Raw genomic sequence first — 26,267 nt, forward strand, 5'->3', positions numbered from 1 at the left:
TATATAAATATATACATATAGACATATCTATAAAAAAGAAGGAATCTGGCTCAGAAGCCAGCAGGTCTGAGGAAATTGTCCAGAAAGTGTCTGATTGGTGTGATTCATGCATGATGATGACTTTTGCGGAGTTGAAAGTTGAAATGTTTCCTGAGTGACGCGTCTTGCTGCTGAGTGGAGTGAAAAGCCTTAAATATGCACTTTATTTTAATCAACTCAGCTTTTATCTCCCGTCCTCAAGCTTCTTGAAATTCCTGTCACCAAATGTTATTTTTTATTTTTTTGCTTGAATTCTATACAGTCCCTGAACCCAGCCTACCCTAGAAAGCATCACTAGGGTTTCGTTAAACTGATTTTGGTCATTAAGCATAAAAAAAAAAATCCATCCCCTTCAGTTAAAATGTATATCTATAAGTTAGTCTGTTTAGGTACCTTATGCTATTTATAACACAAACTCTTCACATTTTTATGAATATAATCAAGCTGGATGGATCATTATTACTGTTTTTGTGTCTCTTCATCCACTTGTCAAACAACAAATGTTTCAGAATAAAAAACAACAACAACAAAAAAACAACCGAACAGTAAAATGCTCACCACTCATCTGAATTTAAAAGGTGACACAGTGCTGAATGAAAACAATCAGAATTTACTGTTACCAACCATTTGGGTAATGCTTTGGTGTGGAGTGCTTTAGCTACTGTCTATCTGGGTAATGCCTTGACATCTTCCTAAATGAAAGACTGTAGAGAACGGTATCAAGAAAATTTAAAGGAATAGATAAGCGTTAAAACATTTACCAACCACGTGACGTGACTCTTTTTCAACACTTTACATAGCCTGTAATGAACCTTTCTACAGATCTATAGCAAAACTATAACAGACAGCCTTTAGAGGTTTTATGTGTTAGCCACCACTAACCGTTCTGGCATTGCTTCGGTGTGGAGTTATTTTGATTTTCACTTGTGGAAGTCTTAACGACTGAGTTGGATTTTCTGTACTGTGACAGTTACGAATACATGTAGCAATACGCCACAGGGTTTCTCCTAATGTATATTATAAGCCTGGCGGGCCACCAGGCTTTACTTGTGCCCCACCAGGCTAAACATTTCTTATTTCTTTAAGTCTTTTTAAAATGTTTGTAGTTTTTAAGAGTTTATAGTTGGTGACTTTATAGTTGACTTTATAGTTTGTATGAATCTTCCAATCTTTTGATAACATATAATTATCAAGTGATATTTTTAAATTTCCTGTCAACTTTAAAAAAATTTTAACTCAAAGACACGACGGGACGCTGGATGTACGTCTGCCCTAGCACCCAACCACCGGGCTTAGTGAGTTTTCTGGGGGAAACCTTCCACCGCTATAGATTCGCTTAGCTTATTATGTTCAGGGAATAAACAAAATGGAATTTGAATTGCCTAATTAGCTTTGAAGCACAGGACTTCAGTAAACCCTTACCAATTGTGCTATTGTTGAATTTTAATGAGTCGAACCACCTGACGCCAACGGCTAAGAAACACCCAGCCAGACCTTTTCAGAGACCTCATTCCGCGCGTTCCCTCCGTCTCCAGGTACATGCTGGGTCTGTCCGTGCTTCCCGCCGTGCTCCAGTTCGTCGGGTTCCTCTTCCTGCCGGAGAGCCCCCGCTGGCTGATCCAGCGCGGGCTGACCCAAAAGGCCCGCCGGGTGCTCAGCCAGATCCGAGGCAACCAGAACATCGACGAGGAGTACGACAGCATCAAGAACAGCATCGAGGAAGAGGAGAAGGACAGCGGAGGAGGTGAGGCTGACAATGCGACAGAGTCACTTTTGTGATCTGGAAAGTCACATCATGTCTTCACTGGCGTTCACCAAACACAGCTCGGTGTTTCATGTCACAACGTCGGAGGTGCAGACAGAGGGATCTCTGGTTGCTTTTGATCGCTGCAGGTTCAGCGTCTTTTCTTAAGCTCTCTTGTCTTCGGCTCATCTCACGCCTGCTGTGTCTGATTTACTGTCTGGTTAACCGTTTCTGTACTGATTTAGCTACGTGTTCTGATGAGGCATCAAGTTTTCTGACATAAAATCTGAAAGAGTTGATGATGCTAAGTACTGGAACTGAGTTTCCAAAGCCCTTGAAGGAGAAAACGGCCCACAGCACCTTCATCATGCTGAGCTTCTTTTATTAATCAGAACTTAACGTTTCATTTACATGTTAAGTTGTTGGATGTTGTTACACATTCTTTGCTGTCTCTTCCTCTCACTATTTAAACTTACTTAACTTAAATGGGTTGTTTAATGTTACTAAATAGGAATCTATTATAAGGTTGGGTCTTTGTGGAACCACCTTTTGTTGATGTTTCATATTGATCTCCGATTAATTACATTTACCTTTGTGGTTTCAATGTGATAAAACACAGAAAGGTAGAAGCGGTATATGAATACCTTTGCAAGCCACTGTAATATTCAAACGTCTTTTCACATCGATCAGTCCCTCCAAAATTTGGTGATTGTTGTTGTGATTTTCAATCAAAATCCCAGATTTTTGTGGCGCTCATTTAGAAATACTTTCAAGAAATGTTCCCAAAATGAACGTCAAAGTAAGGCTGAATAAGCAGTGTTGTAAAAATACGAAATACGGCCACCTGCAGGTGCTAGTTAGCAGTCATTTTTGTAAAAAAAAAAAAAAAAAAAAATTGTAATAAACTCACAGCGGGGATATGTTGATTTTGCGTGAATTTTGCGAATAACTGGCAGAGCTGATTTATATAATTCGGAATCTAGAGGGACCCATTAGAAGCTACGGCGGGTTCCGATTTGGCCTCGAGTTTGACACACGTGCTCTACATTATCACCTTCTAATATACAGTCATTTCAAGGCAGTTGAAATCTCCCAGAATCTAAGGCCTGCATACTGTGCTGGAGGAGTCCACAGAGGCTTCCTCAGCTTGTTATTAACAACTCCCATCTGACAGAGTCAGGACCCCGAGCTTTGAAGACGGCAGCTCTCTTTTCCATCCCTTTGATTTCATCCACAGCGAGGCTGATCAGACTGTTTATGTTCTCCTCCTGTGGAGCCGTGAAGTCCTTCCCACTGGAGGAACATGAAATCATTCACTTGCCTGCTGCTGCAGTCCTAGAATCACCCTGCTGACCTGTCAGTCGCACAGTTTGAGCAGTAGATCGCAGGGCGCTCTGGCTGCTGGTTTCAGGACTGCTTGATGTTTATTTGACATTTTTCGATCTTTTTGAAAATTGTCACAAAAGGATTGTTTTCTTTACAAGTAATCCAACCAGAGCTTGTTGATGAAATCTGAGCTGCAGTAGCTTTAAAGGGGCAGTATTATGTAATATTGACTTTTTTGAGCTTTACATCATGTTATAATGTTATTCCCTCATCAGAAATATACCTTTCTTTCCCACTCAGCTTCTGTAGACTAGCCAGCAGCAATTAGCAAACACCTGGTGGAATATCTGCTGAGTTCCTTATACAACCTACTTCTATGTGCAGCGCTGGTAAAAACGTTGCTAAAGGGTTAATAGAGAAGCTGTATTGTGATGACTTCCTGAAGGCGGAGTTTCAGAATGAGCAGGAGTTTTTTTTTAAAGACACAGCGGCCCAATTTCAAGGCGTTAAATTACAAAGTCAAATTTCTTTTAAGTGATATTTGATGCAGCATTTTTATAACAACTGAAGGTAACATAATTACTTGATTGTGTTATAAATGGCATTATGTGCCTGGACAATATACAATACTACCCCTTCAGTAATAAAAGCTCGTTCCCAGTCTTATTCAGAAAGATGAGTGAAGCGTTGCAAAAACGACAAATAATATATAAATAAAATAGGGCAAAGCTTTGACTTGTCGACACTGATTTTATAAAAATTAATTGGGATTTCTTTTTCACTGGCATAATATTAAAAGATGTAAGAGTAGCATTCCTCCAGTTTGTGTTTTTTCCCTGGTTAAACACACTGCCACCACTATTCATTGTTGTACTTCTGTTACAAAAAAAAAGTACATATTAAAGTTAGATGAATAACTGATCCAACAAGTTTGAGCCCTACCTGATTTAGATCAATGCAAAAAGAAATTGATTTATGATATGAGTGCTAATTTGGTGGACAGTGAGCTGACCTTTTCATCCACCGCACGTTCGGAGACGTTTGGTTTGTGACTCGCAGCGTGCCGACTTTGCTGTCAGAACAGCGGTCCGTTCGGCTTTGTTATCTGATCCTACATTTGTTTCACTCATGTCTCATCTTGATCTTCCTGTAATCCCTCTATAATCCGCACACAGGCTGATTCGAGGACGCAGCAGCACAAGCTAATCACATGCAGTCAAATACCTACACGTTCATGATAGGTTATGCTTTTTTGTTGTTGTGGTTGTCTGTTTTTGGGGTGTGACGGGAAAAAGAAAACTTTTTCACACTTAAATCCAAAATATTCAAGATGTTTATCTAGGATTTTATCCAGCAGACCAACATAAAGTGGTGCGTTATTATGGAGTGGAAGGGAAAATGGGTGAACTGTTGCCACATTCTGGAGTTTTTGCTCCCTCTAACAAGTTTTCCTCCAGAATCAGCCTGTATTTAGATTCCTCTGTGTTGGGCAACTCAATATTAAGTAATATTAAGTTACCTTGAAAGCAAAAATGGTAGGTTTTCACTATGTGGGGGTTAATATTTTTTTTTATTTTTTGTCAATAAGAGCAGTAAAATATTAACGTTGGCTCTTCGTGACGATGCATGAAAGGAAATCACCAATGAGCCAGCAGCCAGATGTTGATGGTTGTCAGTTTTGAAAAGGTTGTAAAACCTTCTGATAAGAGCTCGGCCTCCACCAGATGATGATGGATTGTGTTCACATCGTGGAACTCTTCCAGAAGTATTCTTCTAAAGTCCACATGTGAAAATGCGACACGTGAAAGCCACGTGAGGTCAGGAAGTAGCCAAGTCTAATGGCATCGGTGACTGGATCGCTAAAAAGCACATGTCTGCATCACAAGCTCCAAAAGTGAAAGAAAATACCATGAGCATTGACACAGAGCGCTGTTGATAAAAACGTTTGAACTTTCTAATATCAATTCCCCCTCACATAACAACCCCAGCTCATCACCTAGCAACCCTGCATGTTTGGTCAGCTGGTTTTACCGCTCTAATTGCTGTACAACAGCTGGAGGAAAAGACAAGTGTTTTGTTGTAGACTTACCAATCCAGACACCACTTGCTACATCTTTGTTGGTTGTGCAGGAGGCTCCACTTCCGCTTTTCAAAGACGCAAGATTGCATCTGTTTGCAGCTATTTTCACATGTGATTTGGATTTCTATGGGCTTTTTGAAACTATTTTTGCTTTTTAACTTTTTTTGTTTTCGTTGTTAACTATTATGTTCACTCTCTGTCTTAGCTTCAGCTGCCGCTGTGGACTATTGAGAAAATACCAACGTATTCAGATGTTAAATCTTTAGGAGTGGAGACCAGTTGATCTTTAGTTGTTTTATTTTTTGTAAGCAAATCTTGCTTGTAATAATTGCTTGTTTCTTTAATTCTGAACCACTTATGTATACGCCTTAATAAAAACAACAAAAAAGCCACGCTGTGAGCTGTGGGGAAGAAGCTAATCAGAGGCGATGGAAAGATCCATCATGGAGGAATGTTTTGCTCAAATTCTTGCCAGAACTTTGGCTAATCCAAAACTCTAAACATTACTTCCATTCAAAGGACAAGTGTGGATTACAAAGTGATAACTTTAAACCTAAATATGACAGATGTTATGAATAAGTTTGTTTTACAATCATTGGCACAGCTAGCTTTGACCGGTTAGCTAACTTTGTTAGCAATTAGCCCACTGGATTATTTGTCAATTTAATGCTGCCAAACAGTTTAATTTGCAACTCAACTTTCACTAAATATTTACTTTTAACTTGAGTTACATGGTTTTGCAAGCTAGAAGCTATTTTATGACAGCTGAGGTGTAAAATATGAATGTTTTTTATGCTAAGTCTTTTAACAGACTGCTTTTAACGTTTTCCACTTAGTGAAAATTTGTACTTTCAGTTTTACCCTCGACTAAAACAAGATCAAATTATTTCATGAATAATTCATCTTAATCTGATGACACCAACCACGACAACTAACAGAGCCCTAACAAAACCCTACCTGAGGTTTGTTAGCTATCGCTGTAAAACAATCCAAACGTTTGACGCCCATGTAACGTCAAAACGTGTCACTGTTCCAGAAAAGCCATTAAAGCTGTGGTAAAGACGAAGAGTAGGGGCGACAGGAACATTTATGAACGTTAAGCATCACGGCGCTGAACGGAAAATAACTACAGCGGGTCGCAGTCGCACCGAGCGGCATGAGCGGATTCAAAAGGTCAGTTAATGTTTTATGCTTTGTTTGTTTATTGTGTCTGATTTCGAGCAAAGTCAAATAATGTGAGATCAAAGGTCAGCCTTTTGTAAGAGCCTTGTTATAAAAAAGGAACAGGTAACATTTTCTTCTCTAAAATGTGAAGAAAGACATTTTGAGAAAAGAAAGCAGGACATAACTAGATTTGCACAGACAACTTTCTAAAGGTCACCTAATCCGTTATGAGGAAAGATTCATATTATCCAGGTGTTTTTTTTTTATATATATCACTTTTCAGTTCTTTATTATTGTTTAAAATGTCTTGAAACATTAATCTCGTTTCTCAGAGTTATTACTGCAATAAGTTGTTGCCATATGAATTCATTCCTTTGTGCATTCTGTTCTTGTGTTTCTTTTCTACAACAGCATGTTAGGGACATTGTAGATAAAAAAAAGAGTGAATTTCCACCCAAAAAAATTTCAAGAGTCAAATATTTGCTAGAATAAACTCAGAAATGTTGAGATGAATCGCAGTAATGTTCTACAATAGAACTTTTGAGCTTGAAAAGTCAAACATTAGCAAGAAAAACTTGTCAAACTCAGAAAATTCCTTGTTTTTTCTAGAACATTTCTGAGATTAATCTCAAAATTATGGAGTTTTTTGGCAGAAATTAACTCTTCTTCTTGTACACTGTTGCACTTTTCCCAGTTGGTTTGAGCTTTTTTTTTTTTTTTTCTTCGTCTAGTTCCTCTTTTTAATGTCTTGGTGTGCACTACCACCACCTATTGGAATGGAGTGTGGATTGGGATACTAAGCATATATATTACACAGATTTATAAGCTAAACAAAAATAAAACAAAACAACCATATTTTGCTTCTAGTTCAGCTTCTCTCAGCCTCTCAGCCAGTTTGCTTTCCCCCCACTTCCTGCAGTTTTCGTCGTCATTTCCACCAGAAGCATTCAGCTGACACATGACTCGTGTTGGCATGAAAATTGGCATGTTTCCATTAATTTAATAAATTTTCTTTTAATTCCAATTTGCACACCTCCATATTCATCCCCACTACATGTTGGTAATTTGGTCGTAGCAAGTTTTATTTGGAATCTTCTGCTACTGTGCAATTTAACCTAAGTTTTTCTGCTTTTTCTTCGCAGGTTGAGTTAGTGAGATAATTTTTTTTTTATTCCCAAACATCATGGAGAAAATGTGAAGCGGGTCAGATTTCCGCAATCACCATCAACCCGAAAAAAAGAAAAAAAAAAATCAGGGGAACCAGAATGTTGGCAAAAGAAAATGATGTACTGTGTCTGCTGAGCAAACTTCAAAGTACAGACATGCTAAAAATAAAGAATGCTTTAGTTTAAAGTGAAACTTTTTTATTTATTTTTTAGATTACTACATGCTTTTGGCTCAAATGTGAACCACTAACTCCGAGCATAAGTTGTGTGAGTGTGTGTCTGCTGCGTTTCTCCTGGTGCTCAGCCGAGGATGAGCTGCAGCGACAGAGAGGACAAGCGGGCGAAACGAAAACGAGACCGCTGGACTCGCGCACGGAGTCCCACCAGAGCCCCGGCTCTGCCTTTGCACATCGGAGTGTGATTATTTGTGAGCGTGTGTGTAATAAGAGGCGGCTCTTCGCCGTGGCCCGTGGCGACCCCCGGGGACGGCACAGATGCCATGTCTTCCAGAGACGTGTTGTTCTCTGTTGTCAAGGTTGATTAGTTGAGGGATGAATCCAATTTCCTTTTCTTTCCCCTTCACTTCGTAGCTCAGGCTTCTTTCTACTCTATGTCCTCCGTCAGGTTTTGCTCAGCGGCTCTCTGCAGCATCTCAGTCATATACGATACAAAGAGAACGCATAAATAAAAACGTATTTATTGTGTCCAAGAGATGGATCTCCGTTCTAGTCTGGAATCTTTTGCAGTTTCCGAGATGTTTTCTTCCAAGGATAGTGATGCTGCCGCCACTATTTTCAAAATTTCAAAATGTAATATAGCATTCATTTAATTTGGAACATTTGTAAGAACATTGCTTTGATGAAACGAAGCAAAAGAAAAAGTATGTATATTTGACACATCAGCTTATCTTTTCCACATTAGCTTGGTTTTTTTTCTTCCGTCACTAAACCAAACTAAAATGTTTGCCTGTAAATTGCTCTATAAAGCTAAATCCTGTGAAAGGTTGACGGTAACCCCGCAGAATATGAATGTGTTTGTGTGTGGCATACACTGGAAAAACAAAAGTGGACAGGTTACCATAGAAACAATATTTCACACTGTCTTTTTCATCTTACCTTGGAGATTAACAGTGATCAACTTCCAGCATTTCATAATGGCAGACGGCGACAAGTCAAGGAGCTGATATTACCCGCGGGAATCTTCTAGAGGTCAAAACTGGGAATATTTTTATTTCATTTAAATCCAACCATCCAAATTTAGATGTCTGAGACACTTCAATTCTTTTTTCACGATATTTTATTATTTCATTCATGTTATCGCTTTTGATACATCCCCCTGCTTTTACTGTTTTATTGAAATGCTTGTCCGCTCCGAAATCGACCAGCATAAATAGCCGCCTCTCACGCTAAGTGGTAAAGAAAGGAGCAGAGAGGCCGGAGATGAAGAGAAAGTGAAGTGGAAAATGAAGGTGTTGGGACAGCAATCATGACGGAGAAGCAATACCAAGGAAACATTTCAGGTCAATTGTCAGACATACCACGGGTGCGTTCGTCACAATAAGCCCGTAATGCACTTTATTGAACGCATCGATTTCTTCGGAAAGCTTGTCCACAGCCACTCTCGTTCCACGAAGCGGCGAGCGGCAGACTCTTAGAGGAAAACAAAAGTGCACGCGCAGACACTGAGCGACGGAGAAGGCTGCGACGCGAGAGCGTTTCATAAAGAGCCCAAAAATATATATATATACACTGCGTTTCTCCCGCCATGTCGTGAGTTACTTCACAATCGGCAGACCGAGAGAAAAACGTGCCGATCCACCCGATGTTTGTCTTGCGATTGAAAATCGTGCCAGATCAACCAGAGGCGCACAGAAGTGTTCACAACGCCTTGGACCGGTTCGCATTCAGTCTCATTTATCACAATCTGCAACATAATTTATTGCCGGATAAACGCAAAGTAGCACCAAAAGTGCTCTGGTAATTGCAAGCTGGGGGGGGGGGAAATGACACAGTTGGTTTATTAAAATCTGATGAAGTGTGGCAAGCTGTCGGATGAGATAAAGGGCAACTTTGAAAAGCATTATTCAACAGATTCTCTGGTCTGAACTTTGACTGGGCCATCAGAATACTGGACACAAATTGATCTAAGGCTTTTTTATTATTATTATTATTGAAGCCCTGGCTGCAGTGTGCTTAAGGTGGAAAGTACATCTCACCTTATTTACTTAGTTTAAAAGTAGCTCTTAAACTATGGAGTACAGATACAACACTAACTCAAGCCTATGGGTGCACACAGTTGGAAAAATTAAGAGCTTTTTTTTATTTATATTTATTCATATCAGTTTGAAAGCAATTACTTTCCCATTATTTGTGCTCCAAAGCAATCTCCTCTCCAAGCTGCTGCCCTGTTGGACTTGCTTTGACCAGCCGTTTCCAGATAATTGAAAAGAACAGCGTTGTTACTTGCAAAAGAGGGCTGTTCATATGTTGCCTCGGCACACTTGTAAATAATTGATTTTACAGCATTGTTTGCAATGTTGTTGTTTATTTTCTTCTTTTTCATAAGAACACAGGGGGGAAAAAAACACCCAGAAGAACTTTTAAGCATTAGCCCCTAGCGAAAGCCTTTATTTTCGCTCTTATTCATTAATAATTTAAGATTATTGAGTGTTTTGTGAAATTCTACTGCTGATCTGTGTTTGGTTAAAAAGTCGTGATGAAGCAAATACCTTTTAAGAAGATCGAGCCGGCCACCCTATGAGCTTTAGGTGTCGTAATTTGACAGATTTTGAAGGCAGCAGCTGCCTTTCCCATATCCAACCTTCGCTGTTCTCAATGTAATCTAACTTAACTAATTTGTGTTGGTTTCCCACTTTGATTTCTACATACATGCTTGATGAGCAACACAAGGTTAAACCAAAAAGTTCAAAACACTTTCCGAGGAACTTTACGTTTACGGGGAGCAGAAATATGTTGATACAAGACATGTGGGAATGACGCGCTTTGACCCGTTTTGAACAGTAATGAGCTTATGGCGGGGTTAGCATGGCAGAGTGCAGGAAGATGAAACCCCCAAAGTCCCACCTGGGAATTTGTTATGGAAGCTACATTAGTGGAGGATGAGCAAGCTGCTTTTGATGAAAGCAAACAGAGGAGATTAGGGAATTAAATTTTTTTTCTTCTTTCTATACACTCCAGTAATTGCTTTCCGTACCCACCCCTGGTTTGTTCACTGCGACTCCAAACGCAAGTATTCAAGGATTGAACTCCGCGCTCATGCTGTCCAGCATTTTATTGCTGTTTAATTATGACCTGCGGCGGGGGCTTCATTGATCTCTGAAGCATGAGCCGGGCCTTGTGAGTGGTCACGGTGGTCATTACTTTTTGCTGAAAAATCAATCCGCTTAATAACCGCCGAGGAGCTCCGGGATTGCTTATCTGTTTACAACAGAAAGAAACAGGTAAGCTAAAAAAAGTTAAACACAGAGTTTGATTAACGATAATTGGCTTAAAGATAAGGCAGTGCTCTGCTGATGGACTGGATGCTACTTGTTTTTATGTTTGCAAAATAAATTGCCAAAGAGCTATCAAAAGAACTCACCGTGTAAATGTGGTGATGTTGGGGAAAAACATAGACCACGTTGTACACAATTGATTTTTTAAATTATTTATTTATTACAGAAATCTGATTCTGCTTCTGCTGTTAAAGTACATTGAGAATTGAGTTCATAATGCGGGTATCTCTATGTTTTATTCATTATTTTTGATATATTGATTCGAGAAAAAAAAACCTCTCTAAGCTTAAAAGGGACTTATTGTGCAAAATTCACTTTAACAACCCAACTGTTTATAAAACCACCCCACCGGTTTTTGGTGTTGAGCTAACGCTTTTTGGTGTCTGGAAAACAAGTCGTTTCAAAAATATCCAGAAAGCAACGTCACAAATCAGCAGGCACTGCCGCTCACCTAGCAACCGGCCCGCTGGCCCAATCTGTTACCTAGCAACCCCACTGGAGTTTTACCGCTTTATACGCTGTACATTGGCTGCTGGAAAAAGACAAGTGTTTTGCTGTAGACTTACCATCCGGAAACCACTAACTGTATTCTTGTTGGTTGTGCAGGATGCTCCAGTTCTGCTTTTCAAATATTTACAGTTGTACAACTGCACATCTGTTTGGAGCCATTTTCACATCTGAGTGTAAATGTTGAGATGGGGGCGTGGCCAGCAGTAGCTTATTTGGATTTAAGGTGGCAGAACCCTAAAAAAAAGGAATTCAAAATATGCAGAACTGAGCAGACTAAAATCTCTAAGAATTATTTTTGTGCAAAACTTTTAATGAACATATTTTGTATAGCCCATAGGTCACCTTTAAAGGTATTGCACTGAATATTTTAGCTGTTTGCAGTGTAACATATGTCTAGTTTCTTACTCATGATTGTCCCAAGCCTTCCGCAACCGAAACATTTTGAAGAAAGCCACATTTGTCTTTCTGGAAGGTCAGAGAAAAAAACAAAACAAAACTACAACTACAATTGCTACAAATGTGGTCGTGTACACTGTGTCAGACAGTAACCTGATTCGGGAATGAACAGTGTTCACATCAAACCGATGTGTATGCGATAAGCGTTGGTGGATGAAATGGAGTTAAGTTTTGAAGTGAGTCTGACGGAAGAGACTAGAAAATCTGGAAACTTGTATAATACGTCAAACAAGAAGGCAGAACGTTTGCTTTGGACTCGGAGCGATAAAACGCATTGTTCTCTGAATGTCTGTGCCAGTTACTAAAACTTTGTAAGATCAGGTAAGAACATAAGGTTGTGTAACCGATTGTATAACTTCATGAATTTTCTGAAGCTCAAAGTTGAATCTTCTGCGTTCAGCCTTGAATAACACTCGGCTCACAATAGGGAATCAACAAAAGGGGTTTTTAACAGCACGACTGGAGCTTTTCACTGGCTGGAAATCACAGGGCTCACTTTGATGGCAATTAGTGCTACTTTTGACTTGTGACAATGTTCTCCTGGGTTTCTATACAATAACAACAGTAAGGTTGTGACTCACCCCAAGAAGGCATATGCACTTAGCGTGCACGCTAATAGTTTTCCTGAGCACAGTGGCCGGGAATAAAGAGTAGAAGCGGGATTAAATTGTCCTCATAAGTCGACGCGCAAACGCTCTTTCGTTGATTTGTAAATTATATCCAACAAAATGCATGTTCCGACTTATTTCAATGTGACAAAGGACATTTATGTAGCTTTTTGTCGCAGGGTTTTGACGGTGAAAGAGCTGTTTTCCTGTATTTTCGGCTTCACGTAGAACGTTCTGTATTTTTCGTTGACCTTAAGTAAAACAAGTGAGGCGTGCAGCGCTTTAAATGATGATCTAGGAACCATTAATGGGCTCTTTTGTCTACATATCAAACTGATTGTGTGAGTTAACTGCAGAGTCTGTAATGAATTAATTAATGGCATTTTAACTAAAAAAAAACATTTATTGCCAAAACAGGCATCATTTTCAATTCAAAAACCTAATTTCCTGCTAAATTATTGGCTAAATACACATAACCTAAATGTGTCATTTAGGTTATTCAATCATCAAATTGGCATTGATAGTTCAAGGTGATCTTGACACGTTAATTCAGTCAATATTCTGATGCCATTTTCATACAAAGCCACAATACCTGCATGCAAGAAAAACTCAGAGATTTCAAGCACACCTGCACTTCGGTCTATAAGCTGGATTGATGGTGGGATTTCAGCTGGACTATTAGAAGCTTCACCGGTGGTCATAATGTTACCATACTGACACGAAGCTAGCTGGTCAGGCTGCGCTAAGGGTTTTCCTTTTTTCCCATGAAACAATCTTTGAGATAAAAAATATGAAACATCAATCTGAAAACAACGTGAATTATCAGCACAAGTTTGCTAAGCGCAGCATTTGTGTCCCCTCTGACCTCTCTGACCTCTCTGGTCTCATTTCTAAGTGTTTGAAATCCCTTCAGGTTGTTCATCTCCGTCGGGAGGACAGCCTGTCATTTACGCCAGAGGCAGGCGGGTCTCTGGGGAGTCATGAATTCTAATGGCTCGTTAAATCTACCGCCAGCGAGCTTCAAAATGACGTAACGATTCACTATTCCTTTGACCAGAACACCTGCTGTTGATCATTCATATCTCTGCTCTGCAGCATGTATGATAATATATCTGTCTAGCACAGAGGCTAAGGCTTGTGTTGATTAAGGACATAGTGGCAACGTTGGCTCCAGAGAGAAAATTCTTTTGATTTCGTTATTGTTCTTCATCTCGGTACCTGGAGCTGCCATAGCAAGGCATTTGTTATATATTAAAACATTAAGGGTGAAAAATACAACTGTTTAAATTGTCAAAACCTTTGGATAAAAATCTAGATTAATTACCTATTTCTCTTTTTCACGCTGAAATGAGTGCAAGGAACAAAGCTTTGTTAGATATAATTAACAAACCTAATGAACATGGTCCTGCTGCTGGAACATTTGACTCGTATCTTAATGGGATCAGATAATTGCTTCAAATGTAAATCGCTGGGTTTAACTTTTCCTATCAGTTCTCATCATATCTAAAAACAGAAAAAGTCAAATATATTTCACCACCCTCCTGCACTGCCCCTGTTTAAATCATCAATGAGGGACGTTTAGCAAGTTCTCCATGCCTATTAGGGATCTAATGTTTAATGTACTTAACTCAATTTATTGAACACCAACAGTCGTCGCAAACTGTGTCATGCTTTCTGTACGTCGTGCTGAATAAAAATAGCCAGGCTAATTTTTAAGGTCTTGCCTGTTTTTGCCAGTCTTGCACTGTTTTGGTGTGGCGTGCCTTTGAAATGATCTTATACTATTTTTTTTTTCTATTCTGCTGCCAAACAAATGCTGTTAAAATACATGGATATTATCTTTTGGATGCAAGATTGTGACCATATATTTATCTGATAACATGCACAGAACTAAAGACGACCATTACCTTTCTTAAATGTTTTGTAAAGCTAGCATAGCCAGGCCCCACTGGAATCCAAGGTGACCATTTACTAAGCAATTTTGTACTTTTTGGCTTTCATACATCCAGCAATCTCTGCTACTGTTGTAAATAACCAGGAGCCTCAACTGTTTCACAGAGACTGATTTTTTTTAAAAAAGCAGTATTTCTTTAAGCGTCTTTAAGTTTTCATTATTAACCATTAATGCACTGCTTTGGTGTGGAGTACTTACAATAATATATTTATATACAGCTTAGCTTGGCACTAAAATAGAAACAGAAAAAGACACTTTCTGCTACATGAGAGTATTCTATGATGATTTGGTGTAAATAAATACACACCCACAACCCTAAGGTTTACCATTAACTTCTAAAGTACATTAACCTTACCCTAAGACTTGTTTGTGCGTTTGTTACTTCAAGTTTAAAAGGACAATTTTCACCTTTCAGTTTGATGTAAAATCATTCACCTTTTCCTTATAAATCCAATTTTTCAGCTCATCTGTCGCTTTCTCTCCATTTTTTTTTCCTTCCGAGGTTGTCCAGAACTATTTACTCTGCTTGAACAGATCGATGAGACTTCCGTTTGTTTACCTAATCTTTTCGAGGCTTTGCTTTGACTAAGCCCTTTGAGCACATTGGGAGTCTTTGCTCTGCGAAAAACAATTACTTGATACAATCGTTGCATAAAAGCCTCTCAGCCGGTCTCGGGGCCCCTCAGACGGGAGGTGAGAGTGACGTACGCAGGAAGGGAAGGCGATGCTTTAAAACATTGACGAGATCGAGAGTGAGAACTCAGCACAAAATCCAGTTGCCTCGGAGTTTGAATACATGAGCTGTTTATGATTTATCACCTTTGATGATTTGATTTTAAGTCGCTTTTATAGGTTACAACGTTATCTGTGGATTCCCTGAAAATCAGAATTTAAAAAGATTCACAGGCAACTCACAGGCAGCTCTTTTTTTAAGGATTTCCTTTCCTTGTATTTACTTTTGTTCTTTCATTTCCTTTTCTTTTTGCCATGTCGATTTGTTTCCCTTTCACCCTCCCAAACTTGGTACCACAACCCGTCTTCCTGTTCCAAGACCTGTTTTTTTCTTTTTTTTCTTAATCCAATCTTTATACTACTCCATTTTTGCATCAAGTTTTTTCCATTTCTAAGCCCCATTCACTTTATTACAGACATAGGGGTCACTTCTGGCTTCACACATCTTTTCGTCTTTTGAAACGTAGGTCGCAGCTTGCATTCATGCAACAGACGGATTTAGCAAACGTCACCGGTGACGACGTCAGCTATCACTCTGCTTTAGTGACTCATGTTTGCCATTGCTGGTCGCCTGCTTTATCGACTGCTAAAGTAATGACAACCATTCTGCGTGTAGAAGTAGGTCGCAAGAACTTCAAACACTGTAGTTGGATTTTTTTAAAAATCCGTTTTAAGTTGATCAACTTAATGAGAATAAATTGTTGTTTTTTTCCCCCATTGACATTGAAATAATAGAAAAGCTGCAGAAAGCAATTTGTGTCAAAAAGACAGAAGGATGATTGGTTGTGTCTCCTGGATCACATCTTCCTGGTAAAACTGTCTATGTGCAACGAGAGCTCATGGTTACCATCCACTGGCAGGCCTTAGGACATCTGTTAGTCATATGCTATTTATAAGACCCAAGCTCTATGTGCAGTTCTCTGATATTTCAAGGATTACAATAGGCATAAACAAATCTTTACTTTTTTATCCCAAGAGCATTTTAGCTGCACTGCAGCTAATGATGTTTTTTTTTTAATTAGCATTTCAGTTTAAGACAAAAAAAAGGCTTTAGCTGGACCTTATGTGGAGTTTATTTGAGGCTGTGTATTTGTAAGCAGAATTAATAAGAAAAAATATTCACTAGATGTATGCAAATGTTGTATCCTTGGTAAATGTATCAAATGCTCCATTTTGGGAGGTAATATATTACTTAGCACATATGCTAAGTACTTAGCATATTTACTACCTGTAAATGTGAACAATAATGGGCGTACTGTCGAGAAATATTACAGGAGACTTAAAAACTCTTAGATTTTGCATCTAAAATTAAGTCCTTAAAATGTCTTAAACTCATTTTTTCTAATTAGGTTGGCTTCAAATATGTTAATCACAGGTCTTACATTTTGCCATGGCAGGAATATTTAATCTTGTATATTCTATGTAGTTTTTGTTTTTAATTTTTTGCAGCCCTTTTCTGTCAGGTTTGAGTCACACACAGACATATTCAAATCGGTTGAAGTTACTGCTAAGTAGCAGCTAATATACCATTCAGTGCTAGCTAACTCTGTACATAGTTAGCTAGCACATAGTAAACAAAACTAGCTCGCAAGATTTTTTTTTGCATCTATCATTAGTAAGTGCAAATTTATTGCCAGTTGCCCGGCTTTGATGACATTTGTCTTTACCATGGGCTCACTTGTGACGCTAACCCTCATGAGGTAAGGTGCATTCTGTTCAAAAAGATTGGCCCTGGGGAGTTAAGGCTGTAGAGAGCATTGCAAAATGTGTACATTTCTTCTGTAATTTTCTGTTGTGATACAGATCTTAAATGTAATTAATAATAGTCTTAAAAAAGACTTAAATTTGAGTTGGTGAAACCTACAGAAACCCTGTACAGACCAGTTATGGTCCGTAATGTTAACTGTATATTCTATGATAAGATTTACTTAAATAAGCTACACTAATCATCTTAACGACATAACGACATGAGATAAAGACAGTTTCTAAGACTCTAATCCCAAATCTCAAGTCTAAGTAGAGTCACAAGTGTAGATCACATCTGAAATGTTTGTTTTTGTGGCGTATGTTCAAACTCCAAGCTGTTTTCGTGCTGGAGCACTTCGGCTTACTTTTGGGTTTTTCATATCCCTTATCTTTCAAGGTCCACATTTGTTGGTACTCTGTGCCTAAGCAGCCCAGAAATAACGACTGTTTTCTGCCCGTAGCTCTGTGCTTCCGACAGCCAACAGTGAGAATAATTCCCCACACACAAACAGCGAACAAAGAGAGCTTCTTCGTCCAAGCTTTCCACTCTTGCCTGTTTCCCAGTAGGCTTTAAGCTGCTCATTAATAATTGAGCGAGGAGAGTTGTGCGATGGTGGAGCTGTCATGATCCCCTCCTTGCTCCCGTCACCAGCTCTGCATCCAGGGAGGGAAATTAAAGCAAACTTTTACTCCATGAGAGAACATTTTATGCTGCTCCGTTATCTCTCCTGTTTTTACACAGCCATAAATTTCAGCATGATAAAAAAAAAAAAATGTTGGGTTGACACAAACTCCCCTACAAGATGAGACAAACTAAATCCTTATTTTTGCAGTTTGTGGAAAATTGACTCTGGGAATGATGTAATAGTTCTTACAGTATGTGTTCAAACTGAAAAACTAACACAACTGCAGAAGGGGCAGATATGAAATAGAAAGTGTGAGTTCAAAGTAGCAGCAGCTTGTTTCTGGCTGTTACCTCATGAAGACACCTCAGCGACCGCTACAGACTGAGCGTCCACCGCCAGCAACACCTGCTAGACGGATATGATTTTATCGAAGCAAAACAAATTGCTTCTTTTTGCATCACACTGAGCTCCAGTGACGATGCTTCTCATGAGCCGCCAGCGGCTTGCGTCCAGAGCTGGTGGCGCGGACAAATCTCGGGTGACAGCTCTTCTCGTGACCTTCTCTGATCTTGACATATCGCCGCGCTCCTGCTGGTACGAGCCGATCCTCACCTGCATGAGCAGATGCTGACTTTTTTCAAGCTGAAAACCGAAAGATCACGCTGTCAAGTCATGCTTGGTGTTTTCCTTTCTTCTTTTTTATTTCATTTCGGTTTTTATCCTACCTTTGGTAAAGCACCGGTGGCAACACAGACGGAAATAAACAAGAAGACAGAATGACACGAGGACCTAACATCCGTGTCTTTGGCTCTGTGGATTGATGTAATCAGTGTCACACCAAAAAGAAAGTCGCTTTCCTGGCTGTTGAAGTGAGATTTAAGTTTTTAGAAAATGTATTGTACTCCCTGGATTGGAGGGGAGTGTGCTCGAACTGTCGGAAGAATCTCACTTCTCATCCTTCTTCTAAAATCATACGCTACATTGTTAGAAAGGAGAATCCAATTGATTCCCAAAAGTTGGAGTTGATTGCTCTATAGTCCGGTAGGCTCGATAGGTTCGATTGACGCACAAAGTTGCAACATTTGTTCCATTTTTCAGTTGGTGCAGTTAGCTTTTTAATTGCACTGTCAAACGATCTTAACTCTTTGAGAAACCTCACAACACCCTTGCCTGCAGTGGTGCTGCACCAAGAACCACTGAAGGAAATGACACAAAAATGTCTGAACAAGTCGTGAGCTCAACTTCCTTCCTCACGAAAAAGAAGCAAAAGTGGTGTGGCGTTGTAATCTCTGTAACAGAAGCCATTTCTCACTAGTTTTAGACTTGTGCGTTTGGTTTGGCTATATTCTCCCACAATGCCCTGCGCTACAGTCTAGTTTCTGCTTTTGAAGTGGTCTCCGGTCCGCTTGGCATTCATTTAAACCACACCAGACTTCACTTCAACAGAACCGAGACCAGAGTCTCTTTTTTTGGTCCACATCAGAGTTTGTTCATGCCGTCACACATCCCCAAACACATCACACATTTAAGGAAAATGAAGTAGAGATTGATAAAAGTGAACTATAATGTGAATTCACCCAGAAAAGTAACAATGTGGACTAGAATTTTTATGTTGCTGATCTGCTGAAGGACCCATGGAGATTTGATTGCCCAGTCCACCAGCAATTTGTGGATCCAGAGAGGAACAACTCTGTCCCTGGAGGAATTTTGCCGATGTTGAATAGGTGTCTGTCACGCTGAAGGAAAAGCTGAACCAATTCATCAATGTTCCTACCGTCACTTATGGTTATGAGATGTAGATCGTGATCGAAAGAGCAACGTCCAGATACAAGGACTGAAACGAGCTTCCTTCAGAACACATGGAACCACCTCCATTAACGAGGTTTGTGTGAATTTCAGTTGTCTTGTAGGTAAAAACTCAAAACTCTCTAAAGTTTGGATAAATGTCTGGATAAGTGAAGAAAAAAGCTTAAAATACATTATTTTGGTCACACACTTTTCTCTGCATGTGTATGATATAAAGCTTTGCAAACACAATTTGTCGCCACTTAATGTGCTATCATGATACTACCTTGGGGTTGAATTAGTCATAAATTTTATCTCCACCCACATCTTCACATTCACCAAACACACTCTGCGTGAACTCTTTAGCTTTGCTTTTAGCAGCAAACACTCCACTTAAGAGCAATATGAGCTTATGGTCTTCCACTGGTACTAGAGAAGTGAATTACCGTGTTTATTTAAACAATACATGCTACCTATCGGGGGAATAAAACCATAATGCATAACTGAAATGCATATAATCTCTTCCCAAACTCCTGAACGACTAACCTAATTTCTTGCTTCCACCATTATAAATCTGGGAAAATCGAGTCCAAACACAGCACCCTGCACAGAAAGTTGGATCCATTACCTACAAAGACATTTTTTGGTTTTGTGCCGGAGTGACGGCATGTTTTCCCGCTGTGTTGGTGCAGGCTCCGAGACCACACCTGCATATATTTTCTGCATGTGCGATGCCAATTGCTCCATCCATCTGTCTCGCTGGTGTTGGGCTCCTGGCAACCACTGGCCCCTCCATGCCCTCAGACAAACACAGCTGCTACCCAGCATCTGCAGACGGGAGTCTTGGATAGTTAGCGGGTTTGATTATCCGCCTTCCAGACAATGTTTTAGATGTTGGAAGCTCCATTAGCACAGGCTAGATTGCCACTCTCATTTATGTGGAGCGAATTTGGAAACCCTACAGCAGTCTGTTTTTCTTACATATTTGAACAGCTGGAAAAGTAATACGAATTTGAAGACATAATTTCAACTGAAACTAGTGTGAGTCTTGGCAAGTCTGAAAGGTGTGTGTACAGATGTGTGGAACTGATTTCTGAGCTTCTACAACGCTAACCCTGCAGCAGACTTCTTCCTAACATTTTTTCCTTTACTTTAATTATGCTGAACAATACATTTTGGGATCTTTATTTAATATTTATTTAAATTACACCAGCTGTGTTTCCATTACGAATGTGCACAGAAATCTGTAAATTTTCTGCTAATGTTGAAAAAATACAATTTTGCAACTGCACTGTTTCCATTAAATAAAAAGCACATTTGGAACCACATGAATAAATTTGTTTATGCGATAGATAAATAAAAAAATATGCCGCGTCATCATCCTCCAAACACTTCCTGACGTCTTCTTCGTCGTTTCTGCCAGTAGTAACATCCAGTTGTTGGTCAATGTGACCCATGTGATGCAAAAAAAGTTTCCGTTGCAGTTTTGTGAAATACTCTAATTTCAATCCGGCCGACAAACTACCTCATCCCATCGCAATTTTCACAATTGAAACTAATGCACAAAAGACGTTAGCTTAACCCAGTTCTGATTCCTGGTTAAAACAACCAAATCTCTGCATTATTTAGCTTCTTCAGCAGCTCCACAGACAACAGTTGTGGATCTAATTTCTATTCCCCATCAGTCCTAACCTTGTTCTGATCTCGACGGCATGGAGTGCAGGATGTCGTGTTCTTACTCTGATGAGGGAGCGCAGAAGAAGAGCAGCAGCGTTGGAGACACGGAGTATGTGGACGGAATAATTATTGCAGATTCGATGGGCCGAGGTGGAAGATTGCAGGGACTCAGCTCCTGATTGCAGCCCGTTCTGTTACATAAGTGGAGTCGCTTTCCGAGCCCTCGCTTCCCCAGGACGTCGTGATTGGGTCGGATGGGAGAAGCCTGTTTCTGGGCCTCTTGATTGGACATTGTTCAATTTCTGCTGATACTTTGGACCACACGTTGATCCGTAGATTGACCCAAATTTTGCCTGATTTACCCAGGATTTACAAATCGCCGTTGGATTCTGTGTTTGTGAATATTGCCAGTGTTCTTGCTGCTTTGCATTCTGCCTCTATTCCATCCTGCAGTTTGCAACATTTGTCCTCTGTACCTTCTAAACATTCTCTAAATCCACCAGATTATGAGTACGTATTTTAGAAACATCCATTTTAACTCAAGTAAGTAATTTCAGAACTCTAATACTCCTCTCATTAAGTCATTCTTTTGTTTGTATAGATGTATAGATGGATTCAGAGAGATGCCCACGGTTGAAATTCTTTAATTTCTTTCTTCTAGCTAGACACCTGTAGGTCAAAATTTTAAAACTATTCACAATTTCACCCACTTCATCAAAAAACCCCGTTATCCACTCCAGAGCATGATGCCATCTCTGCCATATTTTACAGTGTTTTCAGTTCTTTGAATTTAAATTAAGTCTAAAAGGTCAACTGTTAATCTAAACACCTAATCTGATTTTTTTCCCCCCATCAATTTAAAAAAAAACAACAAGACAGGACGATAACACATGTATACAATGTAATGGGAGGTTTTTATTTCAGTACTCTTCCCCTGACTGATACCTTTGAACAATGATCAGTGACCCTTTGTAACTTGTTTGCTAACTGTAGCCTTAGCGTCAGGATGCAATTTTCAAGAAACTCCTCCAAGAAAAGTTTTATTTTATTTCTGGTAAATATAATTTCCTATTTGTTATTATAATATATTAAATTAATAGTTCACGCATATGCAACTGGGTTATTATTTATTTTTTTGTTGCCAGTTTCCATAATAAACAGATTAGTTTTTCATTTAGACTATACTGGATTAAGCCTGTCACAAGAACAAATATTGCTGGATGATAAATTGTCCCAGACGTTATCGCGATAACTGATAATATTGTTGTTTTGAGACCATGTTCAAGTCATATAATCAGTAAACATTAATTTCTTACAAACATTTAACACAGAAAATGTAAAACATATTAAACGTCCAAAAGAAATCAACAAAACAAGCTAAACAACAAATGAAATGGACATTAAAGCCTCTGTAAAGAAAATTGTCCTTCAAAAAAGGGATTTTTTTCATCCAGTTTTTGATAGAAAGAGACGTACAAGAAAAATTATTGAGCTCGTTTTAATTTATCGTGCAATTAACTGGTTTATTGTGACATTATCTTGTCAAATAAAGCTGGTTTCAGGCTTTCTACATCACAACAGCCTTGCATTTGAGCATGGCTCTGCGTATGTTTTAGCTTTCCTGTAAGTATGACTTACACTACGTTAAAGAAGGGTGCTTTTATTGTTGTGCCAATCGAAAAACAGCACCGAGCTCAGGTTCTGCTCGCCTTAACGACGAGCACATTCGACGGACGAGGGAGGGGGGATAAAATAGTTGATAATTGCTGCATTGATCGACCACAAATGACACAGATGGTGCTGGAAGGTTTCAATGTGGAAGACGTACATGCAATTACTGCAGTACTGTGGGACCCAATCACTGCGCTTGTGCCTGACTGGTTGCCTGCTGGTTTGTTTTTCATGGTATTTTTTATTTTAATTTTTTCATGTTTTGTTGTTTTTTTCCTTTCCAGTATGTCATCTGATTAAATTAGTGCTGGGTGGCGCTCATCTGAGGAAATGGAGCTGTGATTGTTTCAGCATGCGGGTTTGGGATGCCGCTTTAACCCTCGTGCCGCTCATTAGGGGGGAAAGACGGGAAAAGAGAACTGACACCCAATATTCTATGATTGCTTGGTGAATGTTCGGCTGGTGGGGTTGTTTCTCCTCGTGTGGGTTTTAAGCTGTCCTGATAGTTCACTCCGGTCCATAAATCTGATTCCCCGCCAGGTAATCGGATAACGGCCCTCCGCTCCGGTCCTTCGGGATCGACCGATCAAACTCTACCGGGTTAATGGCGTGGAAATCGCCGGGCTTTTAAAAACACTTCCTTTTCATTGTTAGAGGAGAGTTTCGTTATTGAAGAAACATATGGAGATCGTCATCATCATCACCGCAGACGTCGTTGTCTCTTTTGGGCTTTTAGTGAGCCGGTCTGTCTTTGGTTGATTTTAAAGCCAATGATTATTCTATCCATTATGCTGAAGATTAGTCAGATTTTTTTCAGCTAACCACTTAAACCTTCTTCTTTTTTTTTTTAGAAATGTATTAAAAGATGCAAATAAACAAATAAATTATTTCTTAAAAATACGATAATAAACATTTTATTGCCTAAAATGCAATGATGATATTCCTTTATTGTAGTTTTCATCCTTGGTCGTAAAAGATGAATATGCAGCTAAAACAATGTTTCTAACATTTCTAACAAAATTGCAAGAATAATATGATGTTATTTTCATAATACTATGATTTTATACTCAAAGTATGGCTTTATTCTGATAATGTTAGGAATTTATTTGTGTAATTTTATTAATTTCTTATAATGTTATGACTTTATTTTCGTAATATTGATTTTATTAAAATTAATTAAAAAGGTAAGGTTTTTACCTTTTTTATTGTTTCTTATTCTGATTCTAACATTCTGCCATTCTCTAACAAGCAGCCAAAATCAATTAAAAAAAAAAAAAAACCAGGGCATGCAAACATATGAGCACAACTATAAACAGGTTGGCATATTAAAGCCGATCGGCTAAACAGTTGGGAAAATATAAAAACTGGACATTTACACATCATTCATTACTGCACATTTCCATGTATGTGTTTACTTATTTTTCAACTCGGTTACACATGATAAATTTTGCATTGTGTGATCAACCTCCTCAATTGCTGTCTTTTTTTTTTAAACAGGAGCATCAAGCACACTCTCCAGAAAGTGACATAAACGAGCTTCTGGACATGGAGTCACTCTGGGACTTTAAAATGAGCTAAAGTCTGAAAGAACCAGGCAGACTGAAAACAAAACACTCTTTATGGCTCAAAATGAGATGTTTTATCATCTCTACTAATTTCTTTTGCCGTTATAAAAGTGGTGCCTTGCGACACGAAATGAAAACTAATGTCCTGACAGAAATGTGACAGGCGGCCAAGAAAAGGAGGACCGTGGTGTGTGTCAGCAGGGGCGTCCTTTACACAGCCTGATCCGCTTGTCAAACAGTTAAAGGACACGTTTTCCTGTCCAGAGTCCTCCCACTCGCAGCTGCTCCCAAATAATCAGCATGTGTCTCATGTCCTGTGTGCGTATTTAAGCTTCGATGTGAGAGTTTTTACTCTTTAGCTCTACCTGGGTATTTCCTCCAGTAAGCAGTTTCAGTGTCTGTCCAGTCGCTCCCTCTTCTTATTGAGACGTTTCCTCCTGGAGGCAGCAGTTGTCTGCTTGTGCTGGGGATCACAGTGTGGCTCCGCCGTCGTGCCAATTTGAGACTCCTTTCGGCCAAAGAAAATTCAAATATTTCTTTTCTTCCCACACTGAGATAGTCCAGTGTCTAAAATGGAAAGATGGAAGCTGATTCCCCAGAGATAAACGTTCCCACGTTTCAGAAAGGCTGAAAAAGCCTCAGCAGATTTCATGTGGAAGGTTCAGTGACCTCTGTGATTGACGGCGGCGTGTGAGGGCCCTTATAGATAGAAGAAAAAAAAGGAGGAGTACATTTCTGCCAAAAATCTCAGAAATTGTTTTCGAGAATTTTTCAGAAAAATGTGGACGTCTGTGTTTGTAAAGTCGAAACTTTGCAAGAAAATCTCAGGATTTCAAGATTAGTCTGAGAAATTTTCTAGAAAAAAACATGGAGGTTTCTGAGTTTGAAAATGTGAGAGGAAACACTTAATCTCAGACATTTTCAATACAAAACTTGGGAATTTTTAAGTTTGAATAGTTGAAAGATTTTGAGGAAAAAACTCAAATTTTGAGATTTATGGAAATGTTCAAGAAAGAAAAATCAGAAATGAGAGTTAGAAAAGTCAAAACTTTACTAGAAACCACTGCAAAACTTTGAGATTAAATTTGACATTTCCATGTCTTTTGGAAAATTTCTAAGCTTAATCTCAAAATTTCTCAGTTTTCTTTCTTTTTTGTGTGTGCAAATTTTAGACTTTTCAAACTTGGAAAATTCCAGTTTTCTTGATTAACCTCAAAATTTCTGACATTTTTGGCATTCCATGTGAAGTAAATTGTAAACACCCACAAAATATCAACGTACACAATGTGTACAGTTAAGTTGTAAGTAAACAAGTAGATTCAATAAATCGTACTTCTTGGTGAATTACAACTTCATAAAAAGCCCAAAAGTTTGACTCTTTGTTTCAGTTCTTGTGCTTCTGTCAACTTCAGTTATGCAGCAGCAGCAGGCGTCTTGCTGCTTTCTCCTCGTCTGAGGGAAGTTTGTTTTGAATGTTTATTAGATTTTTGCGTTTCTTTTGGGGGGGGTGTGGGGGGTGGAGGTCGTGCTGAGACAGTAATTAATTTCTGCTGTGCTTTGGCTCGTGTCTCCAGATGGCCCTGTGATCTGGCGGATGCTGACCTACCCCCCGACTCGCCGAGCTCTGGTGGTGGGATGCGGCCTTCAGATGTTCCAGCAGCTTTCGGGAATCAACACGGTCATGTGAGTGTGAATGCGAGGCGTGGGAAACAGTTCGCATCGACAAACATGCTCTATATTTGCAGTAAACGCACAGCAGGGGCAGTTGCAGTCACTTTAGGCTTTTTATCATTTATTTGCCCAATTGTTTTTTTTTTTTTGTTGTTGTTGTTTTTTACTTCAAGGTGGGCTGATGACATAAACTTTTCTGCCATGTTTATGGCATTTCTTAAATAGCAGTGGAG

General features: G+C 39.2%; 1 protein-coding gene across 1 annotated transcript in view; it reads left to right on the top strand.

The window, feature by feature from the left end:
• The window catches only part of slc2a13a (solute carrier family 2 member 13a), a 63,903-nt gene that overhangs the window by 14,212 nt on the left and 23,424 nt on the right, over window positions 1–26,267 (top strand). The window contains exons 3-4 of the mRNA XM_007577731.2: window positions 1,575–1,783; window positions 25,938–26,046. Coding sequence (XP_007577793.1) covers window positions 1,575–1,783; window positions 25,938–26,046 — 318 coding nt within the window. The remainder of the gene's footprint in view (window positions 1–1,574; window positions 1,784–25,937; window positions 26,047–26,267) is intronic.

Source organism: Poecilia formosa, unplaced genomic scaffold, assembly GCF_000485575.1.
Source record: "Poecilia formosa unplaced genomic scaffold, Poecilia_formosa-5.1.2 Scaffold9, whole genome shotgun sequence".
NCBI lineage: Eukaryota > Metazoa > Chordata > Actinopteri > Cyprinodontiformes > Poeciliidae > Poecilia > Poecilia formosa.